Source organism: Lontra canadensis, unplaced genomic scaffold (genome assembly GCF_010015895.1).
Source record: "Lontra canadensis isolate GAN:19392208 unplaced genomic scaffold, GSC_riverotter_1.0 scaffold3, whole genome shotgun sequence".
NCBI lineage: Eukaryota > Metazoa > Chordata > Mammalia > Carnivora > Mustelidae > Lontra > Lontra canadensis.
The window spans coordinates 22,248,236-22,267,889 of record NW_022630997.1 but is presented as its reverse complement, the minus strand read 5'-3'; the positions used below and the strand labels follow the sequence as shown (position 1 = coordinate 22,267,889).

General features: G+C 39.1%; 1 protein-coding gene and 1 pseudogene across 1 annotated transcript in view; both read left to right on the top strand.

Moving 5' to 3' along the window:
* HELLS (helicase, lymphoid specific) overlaps positions 1–2,337 on the top strand; it is a 40,255-nt gene extending 37,918 nt beyond the window's left edge. Inside the window, exon 22 of the mRNA XM_032835958.1 lies at positions 1,768–2,337. Coding sequence (XP_032691849.1) covers positions 1,768–1,862 — 95 coding nt within the window. The 3' untranslated portion in view covers positions 1,863–2,337. The remainder of the gene's footprint in view (positions 1–1,767) is intronic.
* Positions 2,338–6,043: 3,706 nt separating this feature from the next.
* Positions 6,044–8,279, top strand: LOC116854245 (annotated as a pseudogene).
* The last annotated feature ends 11,375 nt before the right edge of the window (positions 8,280–19,654 follow it).

The window sequence follows — 19,654 nt, the reverse complement described above, 5'->3', positions numbered from 1 at the left end:
TGAATATAGTGAAATGTGTGTTAAAATATAAGTTGCTATTCCCCAACTTAACTTACATTTCTTACATGACTTCCTAATTAAAACTCCAGTATGACTATTTAAAGAACTATGACAGGCAGTTTTAAAAATTTATGTGGAAGAGAAAAGGGCCAACAGCCAAGACAATTTTTAAGAACCACAAAGTATTCCATACCGTGTATTAAGACATAATTTAAAGGTCACAATAACTGAGACTAGAATTAGGATATGATAAGATAAATGAACCAGTGGTTTGGCAGATTGAGAAAGCCAGCCAAACTTGTGTGGAAAATCAGTGAATGACAGAAATGGCAATTTAAACTAAAGGGGGAAATTCCTGTTATTCAAATACATGATGCGGGGACATTTCTAACCGGTTAGACTTCATATCATACTCAGTGACACATTCTAGATAGGTTAATCTAATTGGTGAAAACCTAAATATTAAAAGCAAAACTTTTTTTTTTGTTAACATATAATATATTATTTGTTTCAGGGGTACAGGTCTGTGAATCATTAGTCTTATACAGTTCACAGCACTCACCATAGCACATACCCTCCCCGATGTCCACAGCCCAGCCACCCTATCCTTCCCCCACACCCCAGCAACCCTCAGTTTGTTTCCTGAGATTTAGAGGCTCTTACGGTTTTTCTCCCTCCCTGGTCCCATCTTGTTTCATTTTTTCCCTCCCTCCTCACCACCACACCCATCCTGCCTCTCAAATTCCTCATATCAGAGAGATCATATGATAATTGTCTTTCTCTGATGGATTTATTTCGAACAGAGGAATATATTTGTATGATTTTTAGAACAGGGAAATAATTCTTAAGGTACAAAATTAAATGAATAGATTGATAGATTTTATTACATTAAAGACTTATATAAATAGAGATGATACCATGAGCAGAGATGAGAGACAAACCACAGAAATATGTACAACACATAACAGACAGGAAGTGTTTATTACATATAGATAACTAAGTCAGCAAGAAAAATGGACAACTTGAGCAGGCAGTTACCAGGAAAGAAATGGCAGTTAACATTCAAAGATGCTTCAACATCCAAAGAAATTGGAGTAACGGCATTCAAAATCAGTAGAGATTCCATTAACAAAAACATAAAAGACCACATATTAGCAGTGAGGGGTGTGTATGAAGATAAATTTTCATGGTATCTTGCTTTCCAGCTTTTAAACTAATCACTATTGGGCTTTTTTTTTTTTTTTTTTAAGATTTTTACTTATTTATATGACAGAGATCACAAGCAAACAGAGGCAGGCAGAGAGGGAGGGGGGAAAGCAGGCTCCCTGCTGAACAGAGAGCCCAATGTGGGACTTGATCCCAGGACCCTGAGATCATGACCTGAGCCGAAGGCAGAGGCTTAACTCTCTGAGCCACCCAGGTGCCTCTGTTTTGTTTTGTTTTTTAAAACATCTCAGAATGTAATTTTAAATTGGTGTTCTAAACCTGTGTATCTTAAATTCAGAAGTGATTTTGATTAGCAAACTGATGTTTATCTGTTCCCTAGAGGCCAGTTCTCATTGTAATAAGAGGAGTATGCTTTATTTTCTCACTTTTGCTGTGTTGACTATTGATTAAGGAATAAAGTGTCCCACGTTCCTGTAGGTTTTTAAGCTTTGGGCCGATGACTCTTCTCATAACAATATGTTGGACGTCTCTTTTAAGATTCCTTTTTAGATTTGTAACTTTTTTAAAAAATAAATCCTTGTTTATATATTTTTCTCTTAGATCAAATGAATGCCTCAGGACCGATTAAAGAGAAGATGGGGATTTTCAAGATTCTAGAAAATTCTGAGGATTCCAGTCCTGAATGTTTGTTTTAAAGTGGAGCTAAAGACTATCTTTTAAAGTTCTTGTTTACATCTAGTGATTTACCTATATTGGTTTTAAAATTTGGATTATCCAGTTTACCCTTTTGATTGTATCAGTTTACATAATGACTCTTGTACCATTGCATAATCAATAGGTGGTAATTCTCTGAGCCTTATTAAGAACAAAAGAGTATTCATAGTAACTTTAGATTTTCCGTTAATTTTTCAGGCTCAGTAATATTTTTGGGTACAGGCTGATGTGTACTTAACTACTGCCAGATTTATACAGTCTTCCTGTGGAAGTTTAATATCTTTTTCCCCGCTTTTAGCAGTACAGTTCATGGGTTTGGGGTACTTCAGTTATGGAGTAGGCTTTGATGGGGGAAAGATTGGGATTATACTTTCTGTTGTTTAAATAAGAAATTGTTTGATTTTAGGGTCTATTTCTATAAAATAGTTTACCAAATAAATGTTTGTTATAAGGTGATCTCATCAAATTATTTTTTTTCAGAAAAATAATGGCTCAGGTGAAATAATAGCAAACATCTTGACTGGCGTTGTGATTCAACATTATGTTGATTTGATTTTATTCATTAGTATTGTACACACATATAAAGATTTCAACTGGACATTGGTTCTTGCAGAGCAGGCTTTTGAAAAAACTGTAGGATCTTGATAAAAGAAGTGGTAGTATATCACGCAAAAAACTAAAGAGTAGAACAAGGAAGAAGAGACCTTGAAAATGTATAGTAGGGGAGGAGTAAATATTACCCGAGTGAGGAAAACAGAATGTAGGAATATAAGTAATGTAAAATTTATGGTATATGATAGATAAACATAAAGACCAAAATAGGAACAATTTAGGCCCTGTATGTATATCAGACTATGAGGAAGAGAGCTCCTGAATGTTCCCTGAGCCATTTCTGTGTTGGTGGTTTGTCTCTTGGGAAAATGTTATATTCAATGTAGATCAGATTATCCTTGCCATAGGGTAATTGAGCTGGGACTCAGAAGAAAAACCATTTTGAGAGAATATTCAGTCTGATGAAAAGACTACAGAGAGGTGTATTTTTTAAGTGGGAATGTTTACCAGCCAATCATGCTGACCAAACATCCCCAAACTTGGTTGCTTAGTAGTCCTCCTAAGTTTCCCTACTCTGTTCTATTTTCTCCAATGACTATTTCTCTGTCTTCAAATCTGTAGTAACTCCTGTCTCACCTTGCTACCTGTTGGCACTGAGGAAATAGAATTAGAAGAGAACTTGAAAGTTGCCAGACAGCATCTATAAACCACCGCCTCCCCCCAGCATCTGTGCCCATGTATCCTTCTTTCCTGCTACTGTGGATATATTGTCCTAGCTAGAACCAACAGAAGTGTCTCATTTCTTTCTCTTAAGGAAAACTCCTTGGAAAGTTTTAGGTATGCAATTTTTTGGTGGTGGTTGTTCTCTTCCTTTTTTTTCTGAACCTGTTCTAGTCATCCCTGTCTTTCCATTGGAACATTTCTTAACTGTCACCTCAGTTTGCTTGATCTTTTTTTTCTTTCTTTCTTTTTTTTTTTTTAAATTTTTAAAGTTTATATGTCAGAAAGAGAGTGCAGGCAGGCAGAGTGGCAGGCAGAGGCAGAGGGAGAAGCAGGCTCCCTGCTGAGAAGGGAGCCCGATGTGGGACTCAATCCCAGGATCCTGGGATCATGGCCTGAGCTGAAGGCAGCTGCTTAACGGACTGAGCCACCCAGCATCCCAGTTTGCTTGATCTTTAAGCAACCTTTCCTATAGTTGTATAACCTCCACTAAGCATTTTCTGTAGTTTGCTAGTTTCTAGCAAACATATCACCTGGTTTTCCTTCCTACTTCTCTGGTCCTTTCTTAATCCCCTTAGCTATTTGTTTCTTATGTCTTTGAGCCCTAGACTTTAGAATGTCCCAAGCAAGGCTTGGGGTTCCCTTGGTGGTCCTACCTCATTGCTTTAAATAGATGACTCATTTATATCTCTAGCCAGAATCTTTGTCCTGAACTCACTTCCAGCTGACTACTTGACATTCTTACTTGGTTGCCTGATAACTCAAACTGTTCCAAACCTGAGTTTATGAACTCGTGTGCCAGCCTGTTGAGACTGACCTGAGCAGGAGCCAAGATTCAGATGCTTAACTGACTGTGCCAGCGAGGTGCCCTGGAATTTTAACATTTCTGTGCAAATATGTTTGATGGCATCTTTCACTAATGTCTTGGCAGTTACATATGATTTTTTAGTCTTAGCGGTTTGAAGTAATACTTTATGAGAAGACTAAAAAGCAGTAATGCTTATATTCACAACATTAGGTGTTTCTGTTTTAAGGTCCATACTCAATTATTTTGGTTTTGAGCTTCTTTTTAAATTAATGGCAGGTAAGTTTTTGTGATCCTATTTGTTATATTAGCCAGTACATTTCCACAAATAACATAGTGTACTTTTTTACTTCACCATCAATTATGGTTACCAAATTAAGCCCAAGGAATCATACTTAAGAATAAAAATCTTCTAAATCTCCTTTGCACTTCAGTACTTTGGAATCACTTATTGTCATGACTTGATTTACTACCATTACTGTTATGTTCAGAGAACACGTAACTTGTCAAAATCTAGTGAAGTTTGGGGCACCTGGGTGGCTCAGTCGGTTAAGTGTCCCAACTCTTTGTTTTGTCTCAGGTCTTAATCCTGAGGTCCTGGGATCAAGCCCCATGCTGGCTGTCTGCTCAGCAGGGAGTCTGCTTCTCCCACTCCCTCTCCCCCAACTACCAACCTCATGTTCTCTCTCTCTAAAATACATGAATAAAATCTTTAGCTCCAATTCATGAGCTATATCTGCAGAGTCCATCATGAGAAACAAAAGCATAGATTTTTTTCCTAATTTCTCTTTCACAAATCTGTGCGCTAACCATATCAATCAGCAGATTGACCCCCAAGTCACACCTCTGAATCTTTGTTTATTCCTGAGTCTTATTACTTAATATCCATCACTGGCTTGGTTGAATATCACCATTTGAAGAGAAGTCTCTTAGAGGTATGTGGGGAAATTATGTGAGCTGCTCCTCTTCTCTGCGTATTGAAGAAATTTATAAAGTATGCCTGCCTCTCTCCATACTCAGTACTCTGTGACCACTTACCCACCTAAGGTGGTCAGATTCAGGTTTCATTCCTTTTCTAGCTTTAATAAGTTCTTTAATGAAATATAAAAATAGCATAGTCGTTAGAGAAACATGACAGATTTCTTTACTTTTTATGGGTGTATAACTTCTATTCAGAAGAGTATACAATCAAGTGCTTAGTTGTACACGTATATCCACCGTAACTGCCTGTGTTACAGCTAGCATCTCTGAAGGCTCTCTGTTCCTCCTAATTAAGCCCTACCCCAGGGTAACCACTTGTGTAATCTTTATCACCATGAACTAATTAATTCTACACTGCAAAAATCTTTGCCAAGCATGTGAATAATGAAGTTTGGGACATTTTAAATTAATAAAGCACTTCTTCCAGTATAGATGAAATAAATAGTAAGAAAACCTCTGGTGAGAAGAGGTCTGTTAATGTTTATCTTGCCTTCCTCTTATTCTGTGTACCATTTTTACTGGATTTTAAATAAGGATTGTGTGCTTTGTTGCCCCCAACCCTTAAGTTTATTTCTCTGATTACTTGTAAGATATGAGATGAGTCCTATTTTAATGTTTTATCAAAATGAGATCTGGGACTGACTACTTTGTGCTGCAGAACAAGGTGCAGACTCATCTGGGAGCATTGGGTGCAGGGGGGTTGGCTTTACCCTATTTCTCTCAATCCCAAGGTTGTATCTGTCCTTGTTTCTCCACCTTTCATTGAATCCTTTTTGTACAAGTACTAGGGTGTAAAAGCGAAGTGATACTAGAATTTCATACAGCTTGGCACAATACTGGTTTAATGCTTCCTTGGGAGAGAATGGGAAGTTTCGAGATTTGAGTGGACTCTAACAGAGGCATCAGCAGTGCCAAAGGTAATCCAAAATTCATAATTCATCGATTATTATTAAAACTTGATATTTGGTCTTATTCTTACTCAGATATTTGCATGGTTGGCTCCCTGGCATTCAAGTCCTCAGCTCACAGTTCACTTTAGAATGAATGTCCCTCGGAATAAGCCGGGAGGTTTGAATTTGGAGCAAGTAGGCTGTAATAAGCGGCACAAAGTTGCGGAGGGGAGATAGTGACCTTCTGTTTGTGGAGCTGATCGTCAACATGTCTTTTCCTAAGGTGCCCTTGAAACGATTCAATGACCCTTCCGGTTGTGCACCACCTCCAGGTGCTTATGATGTTAAGACTTAAGAAGTATTGAAAGGACCAGTGTCCTTTCAGAAATCACAAAGATTTAAAAAACAAAAAATCTCAACAAAATCTTAATGTTGACAAAGATACTACCCTGCCTGCTTCAGCAAGAAAAGTTAAGACTTTGGGATTAAAGAGGGAATCTCAAAAGATTGATAAAGATTTGAAGATATTAGAAAAAGAGATTCGTGTTCTTGTGCAAGAACATGGCGCTCAGGACAAGCGGATCCAGGATCTGGAAGCTGAGTTGGAAAAAATGGAGGCCAAGCTAAATGCTACAGTCAGGGAAAAAACCTCTCTCTGCAAGTAATGCTTCACTAGAAAAACAGCTTATTGAGTTAACCAGGACTAATGAACTACTAAAATCAAAGTTTTCTGAAGATAATAACCAGAAGACTATGAGACTTCTAAGCCTTGAGTTAATGAAACTTAGAAACAAAAGAGAAATAAAGATAAGTATGGCTAAACAGGAAGGCATGGAGGTGAAGCTACAGGTCACTCAGAAGAATCTTGAGGAGTCTCAGGGGAAAATAGCACAACTTGAGGGGAAACTGTTTTCAATAGAGAAGGAAAAGACGAAAAATTTGAAACAGAAGAACTCTTAGAATACATCGAAGAAGTTAGTTGTGCATCAGATCAAGTGGAAAAATACAAGCTAGATGTTGCCCAGTTAGAGGAAAATTTGAAAGAGAAGAATCACGAAGTTGTAAGCCTTAAGCAGTCTCTTGAGGAAAATGTTTTACTTTCTAAACAAGTAGAAGACCTGAATGCTAAGTGTCAGCTGCTCGAGAAAGAAAAAGAAGACCTTGTCAAGAGGGATAGAGTACGGAATGAAACTCTAAATTCTGAAATGCAAAACTTAAAGGAGAAACTTACTCTTGAAAAACAGGAACATGAAAAACTACAACAAAAAGAATTATAGATTGATTCACTTCTGCAACAAGAGAAGAAATTGTCCTCCAGTCTTCAACAGAAGCTATGTTCTTTTCAAGAGGAAATGATGAAAGAGAGGAATCTCTTTGAGGAAGAATTAAAGCAAGCACTGGATGAACTAGATAAATTACAGCAAAAGGAGGAACAAGTTGAAAGGCTAGTCAGTTGGAAGAGGAAACAAAATCTCGAGCTGAAGAACTGAAACTCCTAGAAGAAAAGCTGAGAGGGAAAGAAGCTGAACTGGAAAAAATGAATGCTACTCTCAGTCAGACTACCCTGCTTTTACAGGAGAAATATGATAGTACAGTGCAAAACCTTGGAGACGTTACTGCTCAGTTTGAAAGTTATAAAGCATTAACAGCTAGTGAGATAGAAGATCTTAAGCTGGAGAATTCATCACTTCAGGAAAAAGTGGCCAAGGCCGAGAAAAGTGCAGAGGACATTCATCATCAGATATTGGCAACTGAGAATGCAAATCAAGAATATGCAAGGATGCTTCTAGATCTGCAGACCAAGTCAGCACTTAAAGAGGCAGAAATTAAAGAAATCACAGTCTCCTCTCTTAAAACAATAACTGATTTGCAGAACCAACTCAAGCAACAAGGTGAGGATTTCAAGAAACAACTCGAAGAGGAAGAAGCAAGAAAAGCTGGAAAAGAAAACACAGTGGCAGAGTTAACTGAGGAAATAAATAAGTGGCGTCTCCTTTATGAAGAACTATATAATAAAACCTTTTCAGCTACAACTGGATGCATTTGAAGCAGAGAAACAGGCTTTGTTGAATGAACATGGTGAAGCTCAGGAACAACTAAATAAACTAAGAGATTCGTATGCTAAATTACTGGGTCATCAAAATCTAAAGCAAAATATCAAGCATGTTGTGAAACAAAGATGAAAACAGCCAACTCAAATCGGAGGTGTCAAAACTCCGCTCTCATCTTGCTAAAAGAAAACAAAATGAGACAAAACTTCAGGAGGAATTGAATAAAGTTCTTGGTATCAAACATTTTGATCCTTCAAAGGCTTTTCTTCATGAAAGCAAAAAATTTTCCTCTCAAAACACCATTGAAAGAAGTCAATACAAACTGCTCTTGAGCTCCTATGGACTTTTAAGAATGATGCAAGTAAACATCGGAAAGACCTGTTAAAAATTATTTTATTCTTACTATTTTTATTATTGTTATTGCTATTGTCGCTGTTATTATGTTTTTAATGAATTTTTTTTTTTTTTAAAGATTTTATCCATTTATCTGACAGAGATCACAAGTAGGCAGAGAAGCAGGCAAAGAGAGAGAGAGGAGGAAGCAGGCTCCCCGCTAAGCAAAGAGCCCGATGCGGGGCCTGATCCCAGGACCCTGGGATCATGACCTGAGCCGAAGGCAGAGGCTTTAACCCACTGAGCCACCCAGGCGCCCCTAATGAATGTTTTTAATGTAATTAATATTAACTTCCTATTTTTAAGTATGTGAAGGGAAGTTCAATATTTTTTACCAGCATGACTTCTGATATTTTATCTTGTATTGTCTGTACCTCCTCCTCGATGCTTACCTTTATCACCTTATTCTACACCTTCTCACAGGCTTTCCAATTTACAACTCATCCCATCCAATCAACATTATTCCCCTACTCTGAAACCTTAGATGGTTTCCAGATTCTAATCACAGGTTTTTAGCTTGATACCAGAGGCCTTTTCTAATCTGAACCTCTTAAGCTAGGCTAAAACACCTTGGTTTATTCCTGCCTCTACTTGGATTGTCTAATAAGGCTCATTCTGTCATACCCATCATCCATTTATCCAGTTAAAATAAGAAAAAAGGTTATGCTGAACTCCACAGTAATCTCTTTGTCTCTTATCAGGGTCACTGGGTTGGTTAGTAATTTGCAGATTCCTCCTAAATTAAAATCTAGAGTTTCGCCTGAAAATCTGCATTTTTAATAAACTGTGCAGTCAATTCTTAGATACACTAAAAATCTAAGAAACTATCCTCAAGAGAATTTGTCTTAGAGTGCTTGGCTTCTGACAACTGGCTGCTTGATTAATATTTGTGTAATAGGAAATAAAATCACACATTAGTCATTTACGCATTATTCAACTTGTATTATATAAAATTACATTAATGGTTTTATTTAAGGTATATTTCTTTTCTTTGCTTTGCCCTCCCTACCTTGTCCCCAGAATCACACATGGTAGTATATTATTTAGAAAATGGTGATTCTTCATCTAAAATAACTGATTTACAAAGTTGGTATGCTACTATAAGCCACAAGTTCAGAAGAAATATAGAAACTAGAAGTTTTTTTTTTTTAATTTTAATTTTTTAATAAACATATAGTGTATTATTGGCCCCAGGGGTACAGGTCTGTGAATCGCTAGGTTTGCACACTTCACGGCGCTCACCATGGCGCATGCCCTCCCCAATGTCCGTGGCCCCACCACCCTCTCCCTACACCCCTCCCCCCGGCAGCCCTCAGTTTGTTTTGTGACATTGGGAGTCTCTTTTGGTTTGTCTCCCTCCCCGTCACGTCTTGTTTCATTTATTCTTTTCCTACCCCCCTAACCACACACCCCCCCCGTTGCATCTCCACTTCCTCATATTGGGGAGATCATATGATATAGAAACTAGAAATTTAAAAATTAGAAATTAGAAAAAAATGCACTTCAAATATAAAGACAAAAATAGGTGAATATTAGATTGGCAGCAGACTTATCCACAGAGACCTGGCAGGCCAGAAAGAACTGGCATGATATATTCAGAGCACTAAACGAGAAAAACATGCAGCCAAGAATACTATATCCAGCTAGGCTATCATTGAAAATAGAAGGAGATTAAAAGCTTCCAGGACAAACAAAAGCTGAAAGAATTTGCAAACACCAAACCAGCTCTACAGGAAATATTGAAGGGTCCTCTAAGCAAAGAGAGACCCTAAAAGTAGTAGATCAGAAAGGAACAGAGACAATATACAATAACAGTCACCTTAAAGGCAATACAATGGCACTAAATTCATATCTCTCAATAGTTACCCTGAGTGTTAATGGGCTAAATGCCCAAATCAAAAGACACAGGGTATCAGAATGGATAAAAAAACAAAACCCATCTATATGTTGCCTACAAGAAACTCATTTTAAACCCGAAGGCACCTCCAGATTTAAAGTGAGGGGGTGGAAAAGAATTTACCATGCTAATGGACATCAGAAGAAAGCAGGAGTGGCAATCCTTATATCAGATCAATTAGATTTTAAGCCAAAGACTATAATAAGAGATGAGGAAGGACACTATATCATACTCAAAGGATCTGTCCAACAAGAAGATCTAACAGTTGTAAATATCTATGCCCCTAACGTGGGAGCAGCCAACTATATAAACCAATTAATAACAAAATCAAAGAAACACATCAACAATAATACAATAATAGTAGGGGACTTTAACACTCCCCTCACTGAAATGGACAGATCATCCAAGCAAAAGATCAACAAGGAAATAAAGGCCTTAAATGACACACTGGACCAGATGGACATCACAGATATATTCAGAACATTTCATCCCAAAGTAACAGAATACACATTCTTCTCTAGTGCACATGGAACATTCTCCAGAATAGATCACATCCTGGGTCCTAAATCAGGTCTCAACCGGTATCAAAAGATTGGGATCGTTCCCTGCATATTTTCAGACCACAATGCTCTGAAGCTAGAACTCAATCACAAGAGGAAATTTGGAAAGAACCCAAATACATGGAGACTAAACAGCATCCTTCTAAAGAATGAATGGGTCAACCAGGAAATTAAAGAAGAATTGAAAAAATTCATGGAAACAAATGATAATGAAAATACAACAGTTCAAAATCTGTGGGACACAACAAAGGCAGTCGTGAGAGGAAAATATATAGCAGTACAAGCCTTTCTCAAGAAACAAGAAAGGTCTCAGGTACACAACCTAACCCTACACCTAAAGGAGCTGGAGAAGGAACAAGAAAGAAACCCTAAACCCAGCAGCAGAAGAGAAATCATAAAGATCAGAGCAGAAATCAATGAAATAGAATCCAAAAAACAATAGAACAAATCAACAAAACTAGGAGCTGGTTCTTTGAAAGAATTAATAAGATTGATAAACCCCTGGCCAGACTTATCAAAAAGAAAAGAGAAAGGACCCAAATAAATAAAATCATGAATGAAAGAGGAGAGATCACAACTAACACCAAAGAAAGACAATTATAAGAACATACTATTAGCAACTCTACGCCAACAAATTTGACAATCTGGAAGAAATGGATGCATTTCTAGTGACATATAAACTACCACAACTGAACCAGGAAGAAATAGAGAGCCTGAACAGACCCATAACTGGTAAGGAGATTGAAACCATCATCCAAAATCTCCAAACAAACAAAAGCCCAGGGCCAGACGGCTTCCCGGGGGAATTCTACCAAACATTTAAAGAAGAACTAATTCCTATTCTCCTGAAACTGTTCCAAAAAATAGAAATGGAAGGAAAACTTCCAAACTCATTGAGGCCAGCATCACCTTGATCCCAAAACCAGACAAGGATCCCATCAAAAAAGAGAACTACAGACCAATATCCTTGATGAACACAGATGCAAAAATTCTCACCAAAATACTAGCCAATAGGATTCAACAGTACATTAAAAGGATTATTCACCATGACCAAGTGGGATTTATTCCAGGGCTGCAAGGTTGGTTCAACATCTGCAAATCAATCAATGTGATACAACACATTAATAAAAGAAAGAACAAGAACCATATGGTACTCTCAATAGATGCTGAAAAAGCATTTGATAAAGTACAGCATCCCTTCCTGATCAAAACTCTTCAAAGTGTAGGGATAGAGGGCACATACCTCAATATTATCAAAGCCATCTATGAAAAACCCACTGCAAATATCATTCTCAATGGAGAAAAACTGAAAGCTTTTCCACTAAGGTCAGGAACACGGCAGGGATGTCCATTATCACCACTGCTATTCAACATAGTACTAGAAGTCCTAGCCTCAGCAATCAGACAACAAAAGGAAATTAAAGGCATCCATATCGGCAAAGAAGAAGTCAAACTATCACTCTTCGCAGATGATATGATACTATATGTGGAAAACCCAAAAGACTCCAAAACTGCTAGAACTTGTACAGGAATTCAGTAAAGTGTCAGGATATAAAATCAATGCACAGAAATCAGTTGCATTTCTATACACCAACAACAAGACAGAAGAAAGAGAAAGAGTCAATCCCATTTATAATTGCACCCCAAACTATAAGATACCTAGGAATAAACCTAACCAAAGAGGCAAAGAATCTATAGTCAGAAAACTATAAAGTACTCATGAAAGAAATTGAGGAAGACACAAAGAAATGGAAAAGCATTCCATGCTCATGGATTGGAGGAACAAGTATTGTGAAAATGTCTATGCTACCTAAAGCAATCTACACATTTAATGCAATTCCTATCAAAGTACCATCCATTTTTTTCAAAGAAATGGAACAAATAATCCTAAAATTTATATGGAACCAGAAAAGACCTTGAATAGCCAAAGGAATATTGAAAAAGAAAGCCAAAGTTGGTGGCATCACAATCCCGGACTTCAAGCTCTATTACAAAGCTGTCATCATCAAGACAGCATGGTACTGGCACAAAAACAGACACATAGCTCAATGGAACAGAATAGAGAGCCCAGAAATAGACCCTCAACTCTATGGTCAACTAATCTTCGACAAAGCAGGAAAGAATGTCCAATGGAAAAAAGACAGCCTCTTCAATAAATGGTGTTGGGAAAATTGGACAGCCACATGCAGAAAAATGAAATTGGATCATTTCCTTACACCCCACACGAAAGTAGACTCAAAATGGATGAAGAACCTCAATGTGAGAAAGGAATCCATCCAAATACTTGAGGAGAACACAGGCAGCAACCTCTTCGACCTCAGCCACAGGGACATCGCCAAAGGCAAGGGAAGCAAGGGCAAAAATGAACTATTGGGATTTTATCAAGATCAAAAGCTTTTGCACAGCAAAGGAAACAGTTAACAAAACCAAAAGACAACTGACAGAATGGGAGAAGATATTTGCAAACAACATATCAGATAAAGGGCTAGTGTCCAAAATCTATAAAGAACTTAGCAAACTCAACACCCAAAGAACAAATAATCCAATCAAGAAATGGGCAGAGGACATGAACAGATATTTCTGCAAAGAAGAAATCCAGATGGCCAACAGACACATGAAAAAGTGCTCCATATCACTTGGCATCAGGGAAATACAAATCAAAACCACAATGAGATATCACCTCACACCAGTCAGAATGGCTAAAATTAACAAGTCAGGAAATGACAGATGCTGGCGAGGATGCGGAGAAAGGGGAACCCTCCTACACTGTTGGTGGGAATGCAAGCTGGTGCAACCACTCTGGAAAACAGCATGGAGGTTCCTCAAGATGTTGAAAATAGAACTACCCTATGACCCAGCAATTGCACTACTGGATATTTACCCTAAAGATACAAACATAGTGATCCAAAGGGGCATGTGCACCCGAATGTTTATAGCAGCAATGTCCACAATAGCCAAACTATGGAAAGAACCTAGGTGTCTATCAACAGATGAATGGATAAAGAAGATGTGGTATATATACACAATGGAATACTATGCAGCCATCAAAAGAAATGAAATCTTGGGGCGCCTGGGTGGCTCAGTGGGTTAAGCCTCTGCCTTCGTCTCAGGTCATGGTCTCAGGGTCCTGGGATCGAGCCCCGCATCAGGCTCTCTGCTCAGCGGGGAGCCTGCTTCCCTTCCTCTCTCTCTCTGCCTGCCTCTCTGCCTACTTGTGATCTCTCTCTGTCAAATAAATAAATAAAATCTTTAAAAAAAAAAAAAAAGAAATGAAATCTTGCCATTTGCGACGATGTGGATGGAACTAGAGGGTATCATGCTTAGCGAAATAAGTCAATCGGAAAAAGACAACTATCATGTGGTCTCCTTGATACGAGGGAGAGGAGATGCAGCATGGGGGGTTGGGGGGGTAGGAGAAGAGTAGGTGGGACGGGGTGGGATTGGGAGGGAGACAAACCATAGGTGACTCTTGATCTCACAGAACAAGCTGAGGGTTGATGGGGGAAGGGGCGTTGGGAGGAGGGAGGTGGGGTTGTGGACATTGGGAGGGTGTGTGCTATGGTGAGTGCTGTGAAGTGTGTGGATTCACAGACCTGTACCCCTGGGGATAAAAATATATGTTTAAAAAAAATAAAATAAAATAAAATAAAATAAAATTAAAAAAAAGAATGAATGTCCCTCACCTCTCCCTTCTCCCTTCCCAATCTGTGGGCCTGTCATAACTCCATGTGGTGGGGTGTACTGTGATCTATCTTGTTCATTATATAAGAGAGTGAGTTGGAAACATGAAGCGGGAGTACAGTTACCAAGAAGAACCAGGTAAACTGCACTGGATTAAATAGTATGGACTCTTAACTAGAATTAAAGATGAAGGACCTCCGTTGGATTAGTTTATCAGGTGCTAAAAAGAAAAGACAAGGAAACTACACCTAGATGTGTTGTACATAAAATAACATCAAAGAAAATCTAAAGGCTAGAGAGCTCATTCACAAAGGGACAGAGATCAGGTAGATGGCACATGTCTTATTTTAACAAAAGGAAGACCGTAAAGTTGTCAATGTGTTGCAGGGAAAAAACTCCAACCTAAAACTTATATCCATCATTGGCTATCGTTGGAGATTCATGCATAACATTCAGGTGCTTGAGTAGGCGGTTAAAATTATAGATAAAGAATAGAGGAAGGGCACATGGGTGCTTTGGTCAAGCATCGATCAGACTCTTCCTCTCAGCTCAGGGTCCTGAGTTGAAGCCCGACGCTGGGCATGGGGCCTACTTTAGTTATTTTTTAAAAGACTATTTGACAGGTCACAAGTAGGAAGAGAGGCAGGCGGGGGTGGGGAGGGCAGGAAGCAGGCTCCCTGCTGAGCAGAGCCGGATGCGGGCCTCCATCCCAGGACCCTGAGATCATGACCTGAGCTGAAGGCAGAGGCTTAACCCACTGAGGCACCCAGGTGCCCAACGGAGCCTACTTTAAAATGAGTAGAGTGATGTAATTTTATATGTCAGACATCGGACAGATGTTACTAGCAGATAACCTTGTAACAATTAAAATTCACCCATTTTGGACTACAAAAAATTCTCAGCCTTTAAAAAAAATTGCTGTAGATCATTCCCTATAAGCCCACTTCAGGATAATTACAAACAAAGTGTGAACTAAGTAGCGCAATTGCTTGGAAATTTTATAACTCTTAAGTCTTTGGATCAATACCCAAGACAGTACTGCACAATAATTTTAAAGTACGAGAAGTGGATGTACTCACTGTGTTGAATAGAGCTAACATTCGCTGCAGAACTTGAGAGCATTTATGACAAACCTGTGAAGATGAATAATGAACTTAAAATGTTATAAATCAAAAAGGAAAACAGTTAAATTTTTGCATAAAATGTTTTAGGGGTCTGAAAGAATTTTTTTTTTTTAAGATTTTAAAAATTTACTTGACAGATCACAAGAGAGAGAGAGGGAGGGAAGCAGGCTCCCTGCTGAGCAGAGACCCAGTGCGGGGCTTGATCCCAGGACCCTGAGACCATGACCTGAGCTGAAGGCAGAGGCTTTAACCCACTGAGCCACCCAGGCGCCCCTGAAAATCAGAATTTTTAAAAAAGATTTTATTTATTTGACACAGGGAGAGGGATCACAAGTAGGCAGAGAGGCAGGCAGAGAGAGTGGGAAGCAGGATCCCTGCTGAGCAGAGAGCCTGATGCTGGCCTTGATCCCAGGACCCTGAGACCTTGACCGGAGCCGAAGGCGGAGGCTTAGTTAACCCTCTGAGCAACCCTGGTGCCCCCAGAATTTTTGATAGAAAAATGTAAGAACTGCTCTTAGGATTATTTTTCTTCTTGGGATGTCCAGTGAATTCTGTGAACTCTGCAGAAAGTTCCCCTGCCTAGTTTAAAATCCTGGTGGAAAAGTACACACTCCTGGTAGGTTCAGGGGTCATGTATACCAACTCATTTTCTGAGAAGGACGCTCTGGTTTTGGCCAGAGGAGGAACCTGGTGTTCTCTGAACCTCTGAACTTCCCCTGCTGGGGTGCTCGGATGGGTCAAATCTGATAACACTAGCTTGGGAGGCAGGTGTTTCTGTCACTTAAAACCTTGGTCCACAGAGGTCACATATTATGCTTGCCTGTCCTTTCCAAAGTGGGTGTAACTTACATTCTCTTCAGAGAATGTGAGACTCCTAATTTCTTTTAAGACTTTCTTTCTTTCTTCCTTTCTTTCTTCCTTTCTTTTTCTTTCTTTCTTTCTTTCTTTCTTTCTTTCTTTCTTTCTTTCTTTCTTTCTTTCTTTCTTTCTTTCTTCTTTTTTTAATTATTTGACAGGGAGAGAATATAAGCAGGGAGTGGGAGAGGGAGAGGTAGAAGCAGGCTCCCTGCTGAATAAGGAGTCCAATGAAGGGCTCAGTCCCATTATGCTGAGACCATGACCTGAGCAGAAACCAAGAGTTGGTTATTCAACCAACTGAGCCACCCAGGAGCTCCACCAAATCACATTTTTTTTTAAAAGAAAGATTTTATGAGGGAGAGCATGAGCCAGGGAAAGGGTAGAGGGAGAAACAGACTCCTCTTGAGCAGGGAGCCTGATGGGGCTGGATCCCAGGACCCCAGGATCACAACCTGAGCTGAAGGCAGACTCTTAACCAACTGAGCCACCCAGGTACCCCTAAACCACATTTTTAAAAAAGATTTTATTTATTTAGGGTGCCTGGGTGGCTCAGTTTGTTAAGTGACTGCCTTTGACTCAGGTCATGATCCTGGAGTCCCAGGATTGAGTCCCACATCAGGATCCCTGCTCAGCGGGGAGTCTGCTTCTCCCACTGACCTTTCTCCTCTCATGCTCTCTCTCTCGTTGCCTCTCTCTCAAATAAATAAAATCTTTTTAAAATAAGATTTTATTTATTTATTTATTTGAGAGAGAGATCACAAGTAGGCAGAGAGGCAGGCAGAGAGAGTGGGAAGCAGGCTCCCTGCTGAGCAGAGGGCCCAATGCGGGGCTCAATCCCAGGACCCTGAGACCATGACCTGAGCTGAAGGCAGAGGCTTAACCCACTGAGCCACCCAGGTGCCCCTTAAACCACATTTTTTATTAAGAACCAGGACTCTGGAGAAATGGCTGATTGGAGAGCCAAGCAGGAGAAGTAGGAGATGAGACTGAAATATACCACTCCATTAGAAAATAAGAAATTGCTCAAAGATTGATGGAGTTAGGTGAAGAGTAAAGAATCCCATCATTAGACAATTTGAAAAACAAAATCAATGATACAATAGATTGTGACCTATGAAAGTAATTGAATGCCTGATTTCATAATAATATATAAATACCATTGAAAACTTGACGAATAGTTATAAGGTTTCAAAGAGTCTGCCTTTGAAATATTTCTTAGTTACAAATGATGTTAAAGAGCTCCTGGGTGGCTCAGTCAGTTGTCTGCCTGGGATCGAGTCCCACATCAGGCTCCGTCTCATCAGGGAGTCTGCTTCTCCCTCTGCCTGCCACTCCCCCTGCTTGTGCTTAGGCTCTCTCTCTCAAATAAATAAAACCTTTTTTAAAAAATTACAAATGCTATTAAAATAATTTTATGGTGGGGATGCCTGGGTGGCTCAGTTGGTTAAGTGTCTGCCTTCAGCTTAGGTCATATCCCAGGGTCCTGGAATAGAGCCCTGCATTAGGCTCCATGCTCAGCAGTGACTCTGCCCCTTCCCTGCTGCTTGTGCATTCTCAAATATAACATCTTTTTTTTTATGATTTTATTTATTTATTTGACAGACAGAGATCACAAGTAGGCAGGGAGAGAGGAAGGGAAGCAGGCTCCGTGCTGAGCAGAGAGCCCGATGCGGGGCTCGATCCCAGGACCCTGGGATCATGACCTGAGCCGAAGGCCGAGGCTTTAACCCACTGAGCCACCCAGGCGCCCCTCAAATATAAACATCTTTTTTAAAAATAAAAGAAAAATAATTTTGTGGTAGAAGAGTCTGACAGGCACTCTTAAGTAATCAAAGTGAACACACACACACCCCCCCCCCGCAAAAAAAGTGAACACCCATAATGGGCAGATTGGAATTGTCATCCAATAGAATACAATGAGAAGAAAAAGCATTCTGTGATACTCCTTTCAAAGATGCACAACCTCAGGGTGCCTGGCTGGCTCAGTTGGTGGAACATTTGACTCTTGATCTCAGGGTTGTAAATTCAAACCCCAAGTTGGGGATAGAGATTACTTAATATCTTTGAGGGGTGGGGGGGGGCAGATACATAACCTGAATCTAATCATGAGGAAATACCAGACAGACCCACATCGAGAGACATTTTACAAATATCCAACATATATCTTCAAGAGTGGCAGGGTCATGGAAGTCAAGGAAAGGCTGAGGAACAATTCCAGACTGAAATAGATTAAGGAGACAACTTCTTGCAACATGTGCTTATGGGTTTAAACTGGATTCTGAACTGAATATCATGGGGACTTTTGGTGAAACATTAATAGAAATGAGGATTGTGGGGTCCTAAAGCATCAACTTTAGTTTCCTGATTTTGAAAGTTGTATTAGGGTTATATGGGAGACTTGCATTGTTTTTAACCCAAAATATGGTTTTGGAACTTCAGGTCCACAGTTTACTCTCAAATGTGCAAAATAAGGAAAACTACAAACTTTGGACTTTTCAATACACTTAGAATTATTAAAAGTAAAATATGTAAATATATATATGTGTGTGTGTGTGTGTGAAGCCAGCAGTGGGCTCATATCTAAACTGCAAACCCTTCACAAAAGAAGTGATATTGTCAATGGACATCTGAAAAAGCACTCAGCATCACGAATTGTCATGGAAATGTGAATTAAAACTGCAATGGGGTATTACGTATCTGTCAGATGGTTAAAATGAAGAACTGAATATACTTAGTATTGACAAGAAAGTAGAGTAACTGACAACTCATAGTAAAACTTTCAACCTTTTGGATAATTATTTGGCAGTATTTACTGAAAAAGAACACTTGCATCTCCAGCAATTGTAGATATGTGTTGAACAGAAAAGCAATACATTGGGATACAGAAAAGCCTTCTATAGGAAATTAATGCTATTCAAAATAGTCTCAAACTAGAATCAACCCACATGTCTATCACAATACAGTGGGAAAAAACAGTGCAATAGTTATAAGACACTATAAGAAAACATAACTAGTGCTATTTGCAACAGTATGAAGAAAAGAAACTAAATACTAAATGTATGATTTCATTTATGTAAAGTTCACAAACAGGCAAAACTAGCTTTTGACATAATGGATACATTTAGTAAGGGCGAGGGGAAGTTCTGAATAGGAGGCATAATGGGGCTTCTCGTGTTCTGGCAAAATTTTTCTAGGCCTGTGTGTTGGTTTCACAGTATATGTTCAGAGCACAACTTTTAGGACTTTAGGTTTATTATGCAT